Here is a 15,873-nt window from a genome sequence, read left to right as displayed (position 1 = left end):
GAGGGACCTTGTCAAACCCCTTATTAAAATCCAAATGGGCAACATCCACAGCTCTTCCTTCATCAGTCACCCTCAACATCTCATCAAAAAACTTCAATCAGGTTACTAAGACATGACTTGCCCTGCACAAAGCCATGCTCAGTCTCCCTAATTACTGTAGGCCAAACGCTCATAAATACTAACCCTCAGAATTCTTTCCAGTAACTTCCCTGCCACTGATGTGTGAATCTAGTTTCCAGGATTATTCCTGGTTCCATTCTTGAATAGTGGAACAACATTAGCAAATTGCCAGTCCTCCAGGACCTCACCTATGGCAAGGATCAAGGACCCAGCAATTTCATCTCTTGACTTTCTCAATAATCTGGGGTATATCCCATCAGGTCCTGAGGGCTTATCCACCTAACTGCTCTTTAAGACTACCTCCTCCTTTACCTCAGAATGCCCTAGCATATTAATACATTCAGCACTGATCACATTATCCTCCATGTCCTTCTGCTTGGTAAATGGCGATGCAAAGTACTCATTAAGGACCTCACCCACATCATCCACATCCAAAATAATGCTCCCTCTTTATCCTTGAGCGATCCTACCCTCTCCCTAGTTGCTCATGATGTATGCATAGAATGTCTTTGGATTCTCTTTAATCCTAACTGCCAAGGACTTCGTGTGGCCCCTTCTAGCTTTTCTAATTCCTTTCTTGAGTTCTTTTCTGGTTTCTTTATAATCCTCAGGGGCTCTAGCTTCCTAAGTTTTACATACTTCTCCTTTCTCTTCTTGACCAAATCCTTCACATCTCTGGACATCCAGGGTTCTCTTACCTTGTCATCCTTGCCCTTCCTTCTGACTGGAACATACCTGTTCTGTACTTTCTGCAGTTTGTCTTTAAACACCCTCCTCATGTCAGATGTGGACTTGCCCAAAAACGATTAACTTCCCCAAGCTCCTGCCTAATGCTCTCATAATTTGCCCTGGTCCAGTTTAATATTCTTCTGGAAGGTCCGTAATTATCCTTATCTCTAGCTATGTCAAATCATAAGGAGTTGTGGTCACAGTTCCCTAACTGCTCACCCACTGACAGGTCAGTCGCTTGGCCAGGCTCATTACCCATCACCGGTCCTGTACAGCCCTCCCCTTGTTGGCCATCTACATACTGAATGAAGAAACCCTTCTCGATGCACCTCACACATTCTTCCCCATCTAAAGCTCTTGCAATATGAAGGTTCCAGTTTATAGTGGGGAACTTGAAGACCCCATGACAACAATATGGTTGTTTTTACACCTGTCCTTAAACTGTTTGCATATCTCTCTAGTTGCTTGCAATGTTCCTCAATGTCCCAGTAGCTATTGGGGTGGGACAGGGGTCTGTAGTACAATCCCACTGAGTGGTTGTACCTCTCCTATTTTTGAGTTCTACCTATATAGACTCAGTGGACAAGCCCTCCATTATGTCCCTTTTGAGTGTCGCTCTGATATTGTCCCTGATTAGTAGTGCAGCTATGCATCTTTCCACCCTTTTACCTCCCTTTCTATCATTTCTAAAACATCAAACTCCTGGAACCGTAAGCACCCATTCCTGTCCCACCCTCAACCAAGTCTCTGTAATGGCTACAACGTCATATTTCTAGGTACTGATCTATGCTCTAGGTTCATCACCTTTACCCAAAATACACACACTTCAAACTATCTGTCCCAGCGTATCTTTTAATTTCTTGCTGCTTGCTTTCACTGGCCTTGACATCTACCTTCCTCATCCTACCTCCTCTTTCCGACCTGGTGCTCTGGTTCTCGTCTCCCTGCCAAACTAGTCTGAACCTCATAGGTAACTACAGAGAAGATATAAACCTCTACGAGGTTATTGGATACTGAAAGGCCGAGATAGAGAGGATGTGGAGAGGATGTTTCCTATAGTGTGAGACCCTAGGACCAGAGTATACAGCCTCAGTATAGAAAGACGTAATTTACAACAGAGATGAGGAGGAATTTCTTTAGCTAGAATGTTGTGAATCTGGCGAATTCTTTGCCACAGATGGTGGTGGAAGCCAAGGCATTGGGTATTTTTAAAGTGAAATAGGTTCTTGATTGGTAAGGGTATCAAAAGGAGGAGGCAGGAGAATGGGGTTGAGAGAGATAATAAATCAGCCATGGTGGCATGACAGAGCAGTTTTGATGGACTGAATGGCCTAATTCTGCTCCTATGTCTTATGGCCTTACTGTCTTCCTGCAGCCTCCAACGTTCCAGAGAAAACAACCAAAGTTTGCTCAACCTCTCTTTATAGCACCTGCCCTCTAGATAGAGTTCTGCCTCTCTCCTCACAGATGCTGCCTGACCTGCTGAGTATTTCGCATATTCCCCATTTCTAATATTGAATCATTCAAATACAACGATATCTAGAAAGAAGGATGAAAGCAGTCTTAATCTCAGGCTTGTTCCTTACCTGCCAGGGGACCATCTCATCAGGCACAGGGAAGCGTTGAACATTGCTGTCTGGATAGATCAATTCGCGAGCTTTGACGTGGTACAGGGGCTTCAATTCCTTCTCTTCATGAATGGCTTCTTCTTCTATGTTTCTGTGGTCAGTAATTACTATACCAGAAGTAGGCAACAGTGAACAACATCAGGAGCAAGAAGGCTAGAACCCAGGAGGCTACCCATCCCACTGTGTCCATGACGGTCAATAAAGAGCTCGTCCCCTCCCAATTCACTGCAGATCACAGCCCTACAAGTACACAACCAGGCATGTTTAAATGTGGCGGGGGATTCTTCCCCCACCACCCTCAGCAGACTGTCAGTTCCAGAATCCTATTGAGAGAAAAATAAAATCATCCTCTTTGTTCCAGCCCTTCTACCCATGACTTCTAATCTCTACCCTCTGGTTTTTAGGGAAATAGCTTCTTGCTGTTACATCTATCGGAGTCCATCAGAACTTTATTCACCTCAATTAAGTCTTCCCACGGTTTGTACCAAAGAAAACCATTGCAGCCTTTAATTTTCCCCTTAAGTTACAACATTCCAGCCCAAGGAGTCTTCCTCTGAGCCCTCTCCAGTGACTCATATTGCTCCTGCAATGTGGTGCCCAGAACTGTCCACAGTTGTCCAGCTGTGGCCTAATTGGATCTATATACTGTTGCCTTCCCTCCCTGCTCTAATGTCCTGGTCATTGCCTAGTAAGGACACCCCACATCTTTCTAACCACCCGACTGACCAGCTCTGCTACTTCCTGATCAGTGGAAATTAACTCCATAATCTCTTACTCAGTATCCCACAATTTGTTGTATATTCTTCATTCTATTATTTCTAGAACATAGAACATTACAGCACAGTCCAAACCCTTCGCTCCACGATGTGCTGACCTTTCAACCTATTTTACAGTTCTCTCCTACGTAGCCCTCCATCTTTTTATCTTCCACGTGTCGCGTACCCCGTGACGGGTTAGGGAACCAGCAGAAATGGAAAACAGCTAGAGTCTGGTATTGGTGTTAACATAAGCTATTTTTATTAGTAACTACATAATACAGTCATATATAACCAGATAAATCAAACAAGTTAGCAGTGTTACGTGTATATATGTGCGCAAATATAACTCCCAAACTATTGAGCTTGGGGGAAACAAGGCTTAGAGTCTTGAGATGGTAGAGTATGAAAGTTCAGTTCATCCACAGAATAGGATAAACGTCAAGAGAAGGCAATTACGTCGATATTCTACAGATTTCACAACAGCAATACAAAATAACAATAGTGGTAGGTTTTATCTCCGAAGTTATTCCACTCCACACACAAAGTATCACCAACAGTGATCTTCAACAAATATCCTTTCAACACAAGTGGTACCACACCCGAATTCAGCTATGGGTCATTCCAAACAGGTGGCCACAGGATACTCAAACAGAATCCACATATAGATTATCACCAACAGTAGTTTATCACTTAGGGGACCCTCTTCAAGGGAACCAACCCCAAACACACGTGATAGCCACTTATCCAGTTCCACGACATATGAAATAACTCCAACAGTGATTTGCCACAGGGGTGCCTTTCTTCAGTGAGCTACCACACCCAAACAAGGGTAACACACAAGTGGTATTCACAAAGGTACTCCCCTCAGCAGAGAACCCGCTCTACGTGACAGTCACACCTTCGTATTCGAATGGAACTCAAGCTTACTCTTACGGGCTACAGAGGAGAAAGTCCAAACAGTGACCTCTTTGTCACTAGATTTCTTCTGTTTCAAACTTTCCTCTCCCCTCTTCTTTTCCTTTAAAGTCACCGAATGTGGCCACAAAAAGGAGACCATCCTCTGTGCTGGAGTTATCAACCCAGGCAAGGGTTGGACACAGTAATAGCTCCCCACCAGTCACACCTTTTCCACACTGTGAGAGCCACTGATCAATTCTCCTGATTGATCCTCCAAAAACCCACCTTTCTGTAGGCACAACAAAGCTCATCCAGTGTCTGTCAGTCTATCAGCTGACCTTCTATTTATCTCACTGTGCTGAACACCAGCTGTCCATCAAGTAGCTCCTCCCTTCTCTCTGTAGGAACACAGAAGCTGCCAGTGTCCTTGCAAAAGGGTAAACATGCGGCAGAGAAACCGTAACACCATCTCAAAGCAGTCTTCGCCTCTCTCTCTTAATAACAAGGTGCTTGCGTTGAACAACTCTCTCTCTTTAAAGGTATAGTCCATAAAAATAGGACCCCTACAGGTACATAAAACATGTGCATACCTAAGAGTTTCATAAGTGCTCCTAGTATATTTATCTACACCACCACCCCTGCCAGCTTGATCCATGCACTCACCACTCCCTATGTAAAAAAACTACCTCTCACATCCCCCCTATACGTTCCTCTAATTACCTCAAAACTTATGTCCCCTTCTAATAGCCATTTCTGCCTTGGGAAAAAGTCTCTGCTACCCACTCAAACTATGCCTCTTAACTTGTAAACCTCTATCAAGTCACCTCTCACCCTCCCATTTTCAGGATTAAATTCTGTCTATTACTCTTTTGCCCAACTCTTCCTTCGTACACTCAACACACGATCACTTTATAATCTGCAGAGTCCTTTATTCTGCCCCTTGCATACAAATCAGAAATCATTAACATATGTTACTGAAGCTATGGCTTAACTATTAGGCACCCTGGAGATACTCTGGAAACAAACTTCCATTTACAACACACCTACATGGAACATAGAGCATATCAACCATGTCTGTAGGCCCACATCAGTCCCCTTAGTCACCACCTCATGATACTCAATCAGCCAAATGTAGATTAGGAACACCTACTGACAAGTGCATAGTGGGAACATATCCTCATCAGGCATGCCCTCTAGTTCAGCCTGAACCCTGGTAAATCTTCTCTGCACCCTCTCTGAAGCTTTTACATGCTTCCTACAATGAGGTGACCAGAACTGAGCACAATATTTCTAGAGTTATACAGAGCTTGTATATTACCTTCTGGCTTTTGAACTCAATCCCTGACTAATGAAGGCCAACACATGATAAGTTTGTTAACAGACCTATCAACTTGTGTAGTAATTTTGGGGAATCTATGAATGTGGATCCCCGCGGTACTTGGGGATCTCAGTTACCCAAGTATTAATGGGATTGCTCAGAGGGGGCGGAATGTTTCAGCTGAGTCTAGAAGACACAGTAAATTGATAGGCCTCCAATGAGGAAGGGAGCATTACTGGTCTTTGCCTTGGGGAATGTAGCTGGGTAGCTGGTGAAGTGGAGGGAATGTCCATCAGAAGCATGTTGGTTTTAGTGACCATAACTCTGTATATTTCAAAGTGATTGAGAAAAAAGGTTGGGATAGACCAGGAGTAAAGATCTTAGCAAAGGTTCAGATGTGGAGAAAGGGTTCTTCTCTTTGACTGGGTGAAAGGCCACAATAGCTTCTGATCTCCATCTCCAGCAGAATCTCTGAATGCTCCAGCTCATGTCTGAGTACCAGCATGTGAATGACTTTGTTATTGACGTGCTGTGTGTGGTGTGGAGTCCTTATGTGGACCCTGACTCAGCCAGGCAGGGGCCCTCCTACAACTGCGATATGCTGCCCTAGGCAGTCTCCAACAAAGTCCTTCCAGAGATTGTTTACGGTCCAAATCAATCCTGAAGCAAAAGATCCTGGAGATACAGAGTAACACATGCAAAATGCTGGAGGAACTCAGCAGGTCAGACAGCATCTGTGGGGAAGGGTAAAGAGTTGACAGTTTGGGCTGAGCCTCTTCATCAGGATTGGAAAGGAAAGGAGAAGACTGCAGAATAAGATGGTGGGGGAGGGGAAGGAGTACAATCTGGCAGGTGGCAGGTGAAGTCAGGTAAGGAGGAAGGTAGATGGGATGAAGTAAGAGGCTGGGAGCTGATAGGTGGAAAAGGTAGAAGGCTGAAGAAGAAGGAGTCTGACAGGAGAGGAGAGTGGACCATGGAAGAAAGGGAAGGAGGAGGGACATCAGGTGGGGTGATAGACAGGTGAGGAGAAGAGAAGAGGTAAGAGTGAAGCCAGAATAGTGACGGAAGAAGAAAGAAGGGTGAGGGGGGAAGGTTAGTTAAACTGGTGTTCATGCCATCAGATTGGAGGTTACCCAGACGGAATATGAGGTGTTGCTCCTCCAACCTGAGAGTGGCCTCATCGTGGCAGTAGAAGAGGCCATGAACCAACATGTTGGAATGGGAATGGGGATTGGAATTAAAATGGCTGGTCACTGGGAAATCCTGCTTTTTGCGGATAGATCAGCTCCGGCCTCAGGAAGGATCTGGACACATTTATTTCCCCTATCACCACAAGAGGTTGACAGTGGACACTCTTGCTATAAACCTGCATTGGACCACCTGTACAATGGTTCATTGACTACCGCTAGGTGTTCAGCACCATCGTTCTATCCAAACTTATCATCAGGCTCCAAGACCTGGCCCTCTGTAACTCCCTCTGCAATTGGATACTCAGCTTCCTCACTGGAAGCCCTCATCTCCCACTCACTGACCATCAACACTGGTGCACCTCAAGTATACTTGTTTCCTACCATACTCTCTCTGTACCTGAAACTGTGTGGCTATGCACAGCTCCAATGCTATCTACACATTTGCCGATGACACCACTGTTGCTGACAGAAATATGGTAGTTGGCAAGGCAGTGTACAGGAAGGAGATAAGGTGGCTGGCTGAGTGATGCTGTGGTCGCAATTATTTCAACACTGCTGCTGAATTTGAGTTAAATCTGTTGGCATCTCTCTGCGCCCACTGTGCTTGCACATGGGGCTACAGGGACCTGGTACATGGCTCAAAAAGGTAACCAGAGCTCGAGCTGCATCCTGGTACTCAGTCCCAACTGAGTCCAACTCAGTCCAACAGGAGCTATCTCATCTGCTGCTGTTGGTTCATGCTCCCTTCCATCCCCCCACTCCTCTCAACTCCACCAGCATCCAGTCTTAAACGGGATCCAAGTCTCTCCCACCAGCTGGGATGGTTCAGAATAAGCCTCTCCTGGTGAGCTTTTCCCTGTCTCTGGTGTGTGCAAGCTGAGGCAGATACGTACCAGGGGCTGCTACATTGTCCCGAAGCCCAAAGCCTTTGTTTACCAGAGCGTTCATGATCCAGTTTAAGGCCCGCGTACTCTGCAGCATCTAGAGAAACAAGAGGTGAGGATCTGTGAGCCAGGGCCTGGCCGTTATTTAATAATGAGCTGGAACGAGGTTGCTGTGGTGGGACGTGGATTTCTAAAACCCTGACACAGTGGGAGCTGCGACATCAACATGGAGACCCTCGGCGCTGTGCTTCCACAGTGGGACAAATTTCTCTGATGGGGTGGGCAGAGGGCAGGAAGGTGCCTCGTCCAGCGCAGCGGGCCCGAGTGCAGGAATCCAGGCACTGCTAGGGAGAGCAGGGTATGGGGAGCATCCAGAACCCCTTCCCCCCTCAGTCAGGGGAAAGCCCAGAGTTTGATAATTTATTCATTTAGAGGTACAGCACAGTAACAGATCCTTCTGGCCCAGGAGTCAGCGCCATCCAATTAAACTGTACGTCTTTGGAATGTGGGAGGAAACCGGAGCACCCAGAGGAAACCCATGCGGTCATGGGGAAAACGTACAAAGTCCTTACAGACAGCAGCAGGAACTGAATTGAACCCTGGTCACTGCTGCTGTACTAGTGTTATTCTAACCACTACTCTACCGTGTCACCCCGAATGGAGTGCCCTGGTGCAGCGTTACCCCATTTCCAGCCCACTGCCATCCTGGTCTGTTACTGGATCAGCCTGGATGGAGTTGGCTGAGGCAAGGTTTGATGATGACTGGTGGATCAGGCTGAAGACTCCTGGGCTAGTTTTGTTCCTGCCTCCTGTCTGGCTGAAGGTTCCTCTCAGCCCTTCTATCTGGTGGTGAGGTTAGGGGACATAGTGGATGTCCTTCTCCCTTGCCAGCAGGTGTGTGCTATCACCCCAACCATGTCTCTTGGGATCTACCTGTGCCTCCAGATGACTGATGTTTTGCTCCACTGACTCAAATTTGTTCCTGTCTCGGTTCACGTCCAGCACCTCCGCTATCATCTCCACCCTGAAAAATACAATTGGACAGGGTCTCAAGGAACTGCAGTGCAGCTAATGAGGCCGCGAGGGTTGGTCCACAGCAGGTCAGACAATATCTATGGAGGCAGGGAGTTGGTCGATGTTCTGGGTCGAGGCTGCACACCAGGACTAAGTGTGGTGAGTTTGAAAGAGACGTGAGGCAGAGTAACACAGACCTGGAGGAACTCAGCAGGGATGGCAGCATCTATGGAGAGGTAAAAAACCCTTCATTGGGACTGGATTTCCAGCATCTGCAGTATCTCTTGGCTCTACGAAGTGAGGAAGAGACTTGGTGATAAGTCAAATGAGTTACAGTGGAAGTGGTGGGTGGATGGAAGCAGGATGTGAAGGTAAGGAGAATGGTTAATGAGCGAGTGAGGAAAAAGCAGAGTCTGTGGCAGTAAGCTGTGGAGGGGTTGGGGTTGGGAGTTGGGGGGGGGGGTACAGAGGAAGCATGTGTATTCACCTTTCCAAGGTGCACTTGACCTGCTCATTTAGACTCTGGCTCTTGTTCCGTTTTTGCTTGTCGATATAATTCTCTTTAATTACAGCCTCCCAGGATAAAATCTCAGCTTCCTCCTTCTCTTCTAGCTGCTTCTCTGAAACAGATGGGTGCAGAGCAATGGTAAATCACAACAGTAAACACTGCAACTCGGTAACATCTGTGAAAAGAACAAAAGATAATAAGCTAGGTTGATGACATTTCATTGGTTGTACTGTTATCCCTCTGCAATGCTTCTGATGTAAGATTTGCAACCTGAAATATTACCTTTGTTTCTCCCTCTACAGATGCTGCCTGACCTGATGGGTGTTTCCAGCAGTCTCTGTTTTACACTACTGTATTTTTTGCGATTCTCATTCATCATGTATCACTGAGTCATAAAGTAATACAGTGTGCAGATAGGCCCTTCAGCCCAACTCATCCGCGCTGACCAAGTTATCTGAGCTACGCCCATTTGGTTAATACCGAAGACCGACTGGAAGTTGAAGTCCGAAGGACGAAGCCTGGAGACTGGAGGACTGTCCGCGTGTGGGGATGGGTGGGAAAGGGGGCTTGTTTTGTTGTGTTCTGTTTTGTTCTGTCGAGGATGGTGGGCATACTATGTTGGTACCAGGATGTGTGGAGATACTTGTATGTTGCCCAGCAGAACATCCTTAAAGCATGTTAGTTGTTGAAGCAAATGACGCATTTCACTGTATGTATCCATGTACATGGATAAATAAATCTGAATTGGAATCCATATTATATTTCTAATTCAATATATTATGTAATGAATTTATTTGTCTGAGCAGTACACAAGACCATCTGTTCACTGTACCTCAGTGCATTTGACAATAAGCAATTCCATTTCCAAGCTCTGTAAACCCTATCTGCCCACATACTTATTTAAGTGCCATTTAAATGCTGTAAATACTCTATGACTCCCTCAGGTAGCTCGCTGCATATACCCACCATCCTCTGTGTGAAACCTTGCCTTTCATAATCCCCTCAAATCTTTCCCCTCTCACCAAAAATCCTATAATTTTAGACTACCTTACCCTGAGAATGTCTGGGAGGATTCACCTTATCTACGCCCCTCATGATTTTAGAAAGAGCATAAGACGTACGAGCAGAATTTGGCCATTCAGCCATTCAACAGGAGGAGAAGACGGCAGCGCGACGCAGCGCGCGCAGCCTCTCCAGTGAAATGATATTATATCTGTTAAATATGGTACCATGCACAATTCTGATTTGATGGAGACAGCTGTGAGAAGCACAGAGGAACATCTGGAGGAACTTCTGGAATGCCCGGTTCGCTGCCGCTGTTACCCTGCGATCGAGAATCTCCGGAGGGAAGGCCCCAAAATCCTCGGCTTTGACTGCTGCTGGCAGCCGGGGCTGGGGTCGAAGCACTCAGCAGAGATGGTGCTCGGTGCTCTGTGGCTCGAAGTTTTCGGACGACTCAGAGTCGGACCGTGGTCGGGCATGGCAGGGAGAGTTTTCTTCCTTCTCCCGTCTGCGTGAGATGTGAGACTTTCAAGAGACTTTGAACTTTTTTTACCGTGCTCATGGCCTGTTCTTCATCAAGTCACGGCATTGCTTGCACTGTTGTAACTATATGTTATAATTATGTGGTTTTTGTCAGTTTTTCAGTCTTGGTCTGTCCTGTGTTTCTGTGATATCACACCGGAGAAATATTGTATCATTTCTTAATGCATGCATTACGAAATGACAATAAACGAGGACTGCGTGTCCTCATAATCTAATCTAATCTAAAAGTCTGCTCTGCCATTCCATCATGGCTGGCTTATTTTCCCTCTCAACCCCATTTTCCAGCCTTCTCCCAATAACCTTTGACACTCTTACTGATCAAGAGCCTAGCAACCTCTGCTTTAAATACACCCAACGACTTTGCATCCACAACTGTCTGTGCCAATGAATTTCACTGACTCACTACCCTCCAAACCAGCCTGAGGTCAACCCTCAGCCTACTTAATTCCAGGGTTATCAAAGAAATCTTAACTTTATCTCTTTTTCTTTAAGCTAAACAAATCTATGCTGCAAATTCTCTAGTCAACCTGCATTTGGATGAGTAACAGCTACTTCCCTCCAACCATTTGTTTCCTGGTCCAACCTGCACAACTCTGATCACTACCTCAGCAACACTATGGTCATTCTGCACTGCAATGGACCTTGTATATTTCTGTTCTAATTGTGTTCTTTCTTGTATAGTTTTGTATAATCTATATTTTTCTTATAAGTGTTGCGTATCTGATGCTAAGTGCCTGTGATGTTGCTGCAAGTAAAATTTTCATTGCTTGGGCATATGACAAGAAACTCAACTTTTTTCTGTGTGGAACTAATTTTCCTGGGCACCAAGGTTAAACTGACTGGTCTGTAATCAATGGATTTATCTCTACACACTTCTTGAATGTGTTGAAGTATTCTATCTCTCAGCTAGCTCCATATTTGGGAGATTATGGCCAAAGCCCCTGAGATATTTTGTCTATTTCCCTCCCTGGATCATACTCTATGTTGAGCAAGTGATTTTATGTGCTGTTGGGCTACCCAGTACCCATTCTTTGTCATCTGCATCTTCTGTTGCTTAGAACATCATTTTTGGATGCCCTCTCCATTCTTCCTGGTAAGGGGGATTATTCCCAGTAAAACTTCCACCCATTCGGAATGGTTATCATGAGCGATGCATATGCAAGACCTTTAACACTGTCATTTGCCAAGCTTCAAGACCTCCTTGTGCAGTTGGATCCTTGATTTCCTCACTTGCAGATCCCAGTCAGTTTGGATTGCTCTACGTGCTCTACACTTATGACTGTGTGGCTGAGCACAGCTTCAGTGCCACATTCGTTTGCTGACGACGCCACTGTCATAGGCCAGATCAAATGTGGTGACGAATCAGCATATAGGAGGGGAGTCTGACAATCTGGCTGAGTGGTACCATAGCAACAACTCAATGTCAGCAAGACCAAGGAGCTGATTATTGACATTAGGAAGGGGAAATCAGAGGCCCATGAGCTAGTTCTCATCGGAAGTTCAGAGGTAGAGAGGGTCAGCAAATTTAAATTCCTCGGTGTTATCATTTCAGAGGATCTGTCCTACACGCAGCGCATAATTGCAATTACGAAGAAAGCATAGCATGTATCTACTTCCTTAGGAGTTTGGGAAGATTCTGTATGACATCTAAAACTTTGACAACTTTTATAGATCTTATAGATTTTATTGAAAGTATTTTGTCTGGCTGCATCACATCCTGATATGGAAACATCAATCCCTTGAATGGAAAATCCTACAAAATTTAATGGATATGGCCCTGTCAATCATGGGCAAAGCCCTCCCCAGCATTGAACACATCTACACCGAGCGTTGTTGCAGGAAAGCAGCATCCATCGTGGGGACCCCTATCTCTGTTCGCTGTTGCCATCAGGAGTCTCAGGACTCATACCACCAGGCTCAGGAGCAGTCAACCATCAGGCTCTTGAACCAAAGGGGATATTCACTTGCCCCATCACTTAACTATTCCCACAACCTATGGACTCACTTTCAAGGACAGTTCATCTCATGTTCTTGGTAGTAATTGATTATTTATTTATTTATTATTATTATTTCTTGCTTTTGGTACTTGCACAGTTTTTTTATCTTTTTTACCCCGGTTGAACACCCAAGTTGGTGTGGTCTCTCATTGACTCTGTTATGCTTATTACTCTAGAATGGATTTATTGAGCATACCTGCAAGAAAATGAATCTCAGGGTTGTATATGGCAGGGGTCCCCAACCCTTTTTTGCACTGCGGACCGGTTTAATATTGATAATATTCTTGCGGACCGGCCGATCAGGGGTGGGGGTGTTCAAGCAGGGTTAAACTCACCTCAACATGTCTTTTACAGTTAGGGTTGCCAACTTTCTCACTCCCAAATAAGGGCCAAAAGTAGCAGTCAAATCCCGAGACACTTTACCCCAGGAAAGACTACCATGACCATGAAGCCTTGCGCAGGCACCTGTGTGCGCATGCGTGATGTGCACGTGTGTGTACGTGCTGATATTTTTCCCCCACAAATCGGTTTTGCCTTCATCTTCCTGAATACACTGTACATATATTATTTCTACTTTATATAGGCTGTGTATTTATCATATCATTTCTGCTTTTACTATATGTTAGTGTTATTTTAGGTTTTATGTGTTATTTGGTATGATTTGTTAGGTTATTTTTTGGGTCTGGGAACACTCAAAAATTTTTCCCATATAAATCAATGGTAATTACTTCTTTGCGTCACGCCATTTCGGCAGGAAAGGTTTCATAGGAACGCTCTGCCTTAGCGGGGGAAATACAGGACAAACCAATCTAGCCCAATATATGGGATGTCCTGGCAAATACGGGACAGTTGGCAACCTTATGTTCAAGTTCAACAGCGTGACAGGGAATGAGGAAAGGTGCAGCTGACTCATACCGTTCCCTCACGGCCCGGCAGCACATCCTTTGCGGCCCAGTGGTTAGGGACCGCTGGATATGGTGATGTATATTACTTTGATAATAAATTTAGTTTGTACTTTGAGCTTTGATTCATTTCATCCCCCCATCCAACAATATCTTTGGCCCCAACCATGAGGCAGGAGTTACGGAGCCTTTTGAGAACTGTCAGGATGGGAAACTGCTTCCTTCCCCAGGCTGAGGGACGACTGAACTCCCTGCCACCACCCAGGCCCCATCCCGTATGAAGCACCAGTAGCGTATTCTATTTTCTTTTCGACTTGTGTCATAAATGCATCTTATTATTTGTTAGTTTATTTGCGATATTATTACCTTATGTGTTGTGTGTGTGAGTTATACGTGCTGTGTTGTGCACCTTGGTCTGGAGGAACATTGTTTTGTTTGGGGCTATTTGTGTATACTGTTGAATGAAAATAAACTTGAACTTCAAAAGGGAATGTAAGAGGAGACTTACTGAACTTCTTGTGCTTCCGTTTTGATTTCCTGCAGGTTACACACTCAATCAATAAGAATATGTGACTAAATACAATGAAGGGAGGAGGTGCAGGCGGACGGGTGTAGTACTCCTCAATCAACGAGTACCTCTGGAACTTCCAGATCTCATCTGTATTTTCCTGGATCACTTGAAAGGTATAGCTGAGGAGAGAATGACCAGGGAGAGGGCAGATGTGAGCACAGTCTTTGATATTTTCCATTCTCCCAAAGACACAGAAGTCTAGTTGTCTGAAACTCCATAAATCCACTTTCTCCTTGGAGTCAGCATCAGAGGCCCAACATCCAACACAGAACACGGAGCATAAAACAATGCAGCACAGGACAGGCTTTCTGGTTCACAATATTGTTCCGATCTAATTCAATGAAAGACTTCTAATTAGCCTAATCCCGTTCCTGCACCTTGCTCATATCCTTATCTTCTCTGCATATTCAAGAATCTTTTAAATGTTCCTATGCTCTCTGGCAGTGCAATCCATACAGTGTACCACAGCAAATACCACTTTGAAAAATGGGAACTCATTACAGGGAGGATGTGGAAGCTTTAGAGAGGTTGCAGAGGAGATTTACCACAATGCTGCCCGGATTGGAAAACATGAGTCATGAGGATAGGTTGAACAATCCAGGGTATTCTCTTTGGACTGAAGGAGGATGAGAGAATTAAAGGATGATAAGGGTATGGATCAAGTGTACAGCTAAAGACCTTTACCCAGGGTGGAAATGGCTAATACCAGAGAGCATACCTTTAAGGTGACTGGGGTAAAGTACAGGGTGGATGTCAGAGATAATTATTTAAAACAGAGTGCTCTTGTGTGTCTGTGAACACATTACCAGGAGTGGTGGTAGGGACAGATTCATTAGGCACATTTAAGAGAATCTTAGATAGACACATGGATGATATAAAAATGGAGGGCTATGTAGAAGGGTTAGATTAATTTTAGAGTAGGTTAAAAGGCTGGCACAACATTGTGGGCTGAATGGCCTACACTGTGCTGTCATATTCTATGGTCTAACTTTACTTGTTGGTGCTCTTACTTAATTAAATCATTTCCACTCTCCACCTCAATCTCCAACCTCCCCGACTTGTCTAAACCCAATGGACTGCCCGATCGCTATACCCTTTCATAACCCCTCATAGTGGGGAGCTTACATCAGCCAGCATCCTCCACACGAGGCCCACCAAGGCCCATGGTGCACCTGGCTCAGACTCCCACTGAACTTGGCCCCCCATCCGCTTAGTTTCCCATGCTCCTCCCCGTATCCCGCGCCATCCCAAACCCACTGAGGGCGAGGCCACTTACTTGAACATTGCAATCAGGAGGTTGAGTAGCAGGATGTTGGTGAACAGCAGGTAGAGGCAGAGCAGAATGATGGTCAGCCACTCGGGGAAGACGGGCTGGTCCAGGCTGTTATGTTCAGCACACTTTGGCAGGTATGGGTCGGTGCCATTCACACTGCACTGGCTCAGGTCAAAACCTGAATCTTTTTGTTTAAAAAGAGTAAACAAGATTTTTAGCATAATTAGTTGATAAATGTAATCAGCACATTCACAAAGGTGCAATCTATTTCTTGCATTCCTTCATCTTTCCCATTTAAAAGTAAATATTTGTGTTTTAATACAATGTGGTAAAGTTACAGTGATTTTGATGGGAATGTAAGTGTTATGAGCCAGAAGGCACAGGTGAAGGGTAAGAGTTAATGGAGGTCTGAGGAGCAGGTTTTCTGACGCAGGGGATGACAAATATCTCAAATGAATTGCTAGAAAAGGTTGTGGAAACAGATCTTCAATATTGTAAAGGTATTTTCAAATTTCAAAATTCAAAGTAAATTTGTAGTG

The 15,873-nt window shown here is 45.1% G+C and overlaps 1 protein-coding gene across 3 annotated transcripts in view; it reads right to left on the bottom strand.

Moving 5' to 3' along the window:
- The window catches only part of trpm2 (transient receptor potential cation channel, subfamily M, member 2), a 200,612-nt gene that overhangs the window by 43,381 nt on the left and 141,358 nt on the right, over positions 1-15,873 (bottom strand). For all 3 annotated transcript variants that reach the window (XM_072261153.1, XM_072261151.1, XM_072261152.1), the window contains 6 exons: positions 15,338-15,518; positions 13,999-14,180; positions 9,026-9,158; positions 8,458-8,548; positions 7,534-7,621; positions 2,436-2,584 (listed from right to left, as the gene is read on the bottom strand). In XM_072261153.1, the coding sequence (XP_072117254.1) occupies positions 2,436-2,584; positions 7,534-7,621; positions 8,458-8,548; positions 9,026-9,158; positions 13,999-14,180; positions 15,338-15,518 (824 nt within the window). The remainder of the gene's footprint in view (positions 1-2,435; positions 2,585-7,533; positions 7,622-8,457; positions 8,549-9,025; positions 9,159-13,998; positions 14,181-15,337; positions 15,519-15,873) is intronic.

The sequence above is a fragment of the Mobula birostris genome, chromosome 6 (assembly GCF_030028105.1).
Source record: "Mobula birostris isolate sMobBir1 chromosome 6, sMobBir1.hap1, whole genome shotgun sequence".
In the NCBI taxonomy this organism is placed as follows: domain Eukaryota; kingdom Metazoa; phylum Chordata; class Chondrichthyes; order Myliobatiformes; family Myliobatidae; genus Mobula; species Mobula birostris.
Note: the sequence above shows the minus strand (reverse complement) of the source record. Positions and strands in the feature narration are given on the sequence as shown.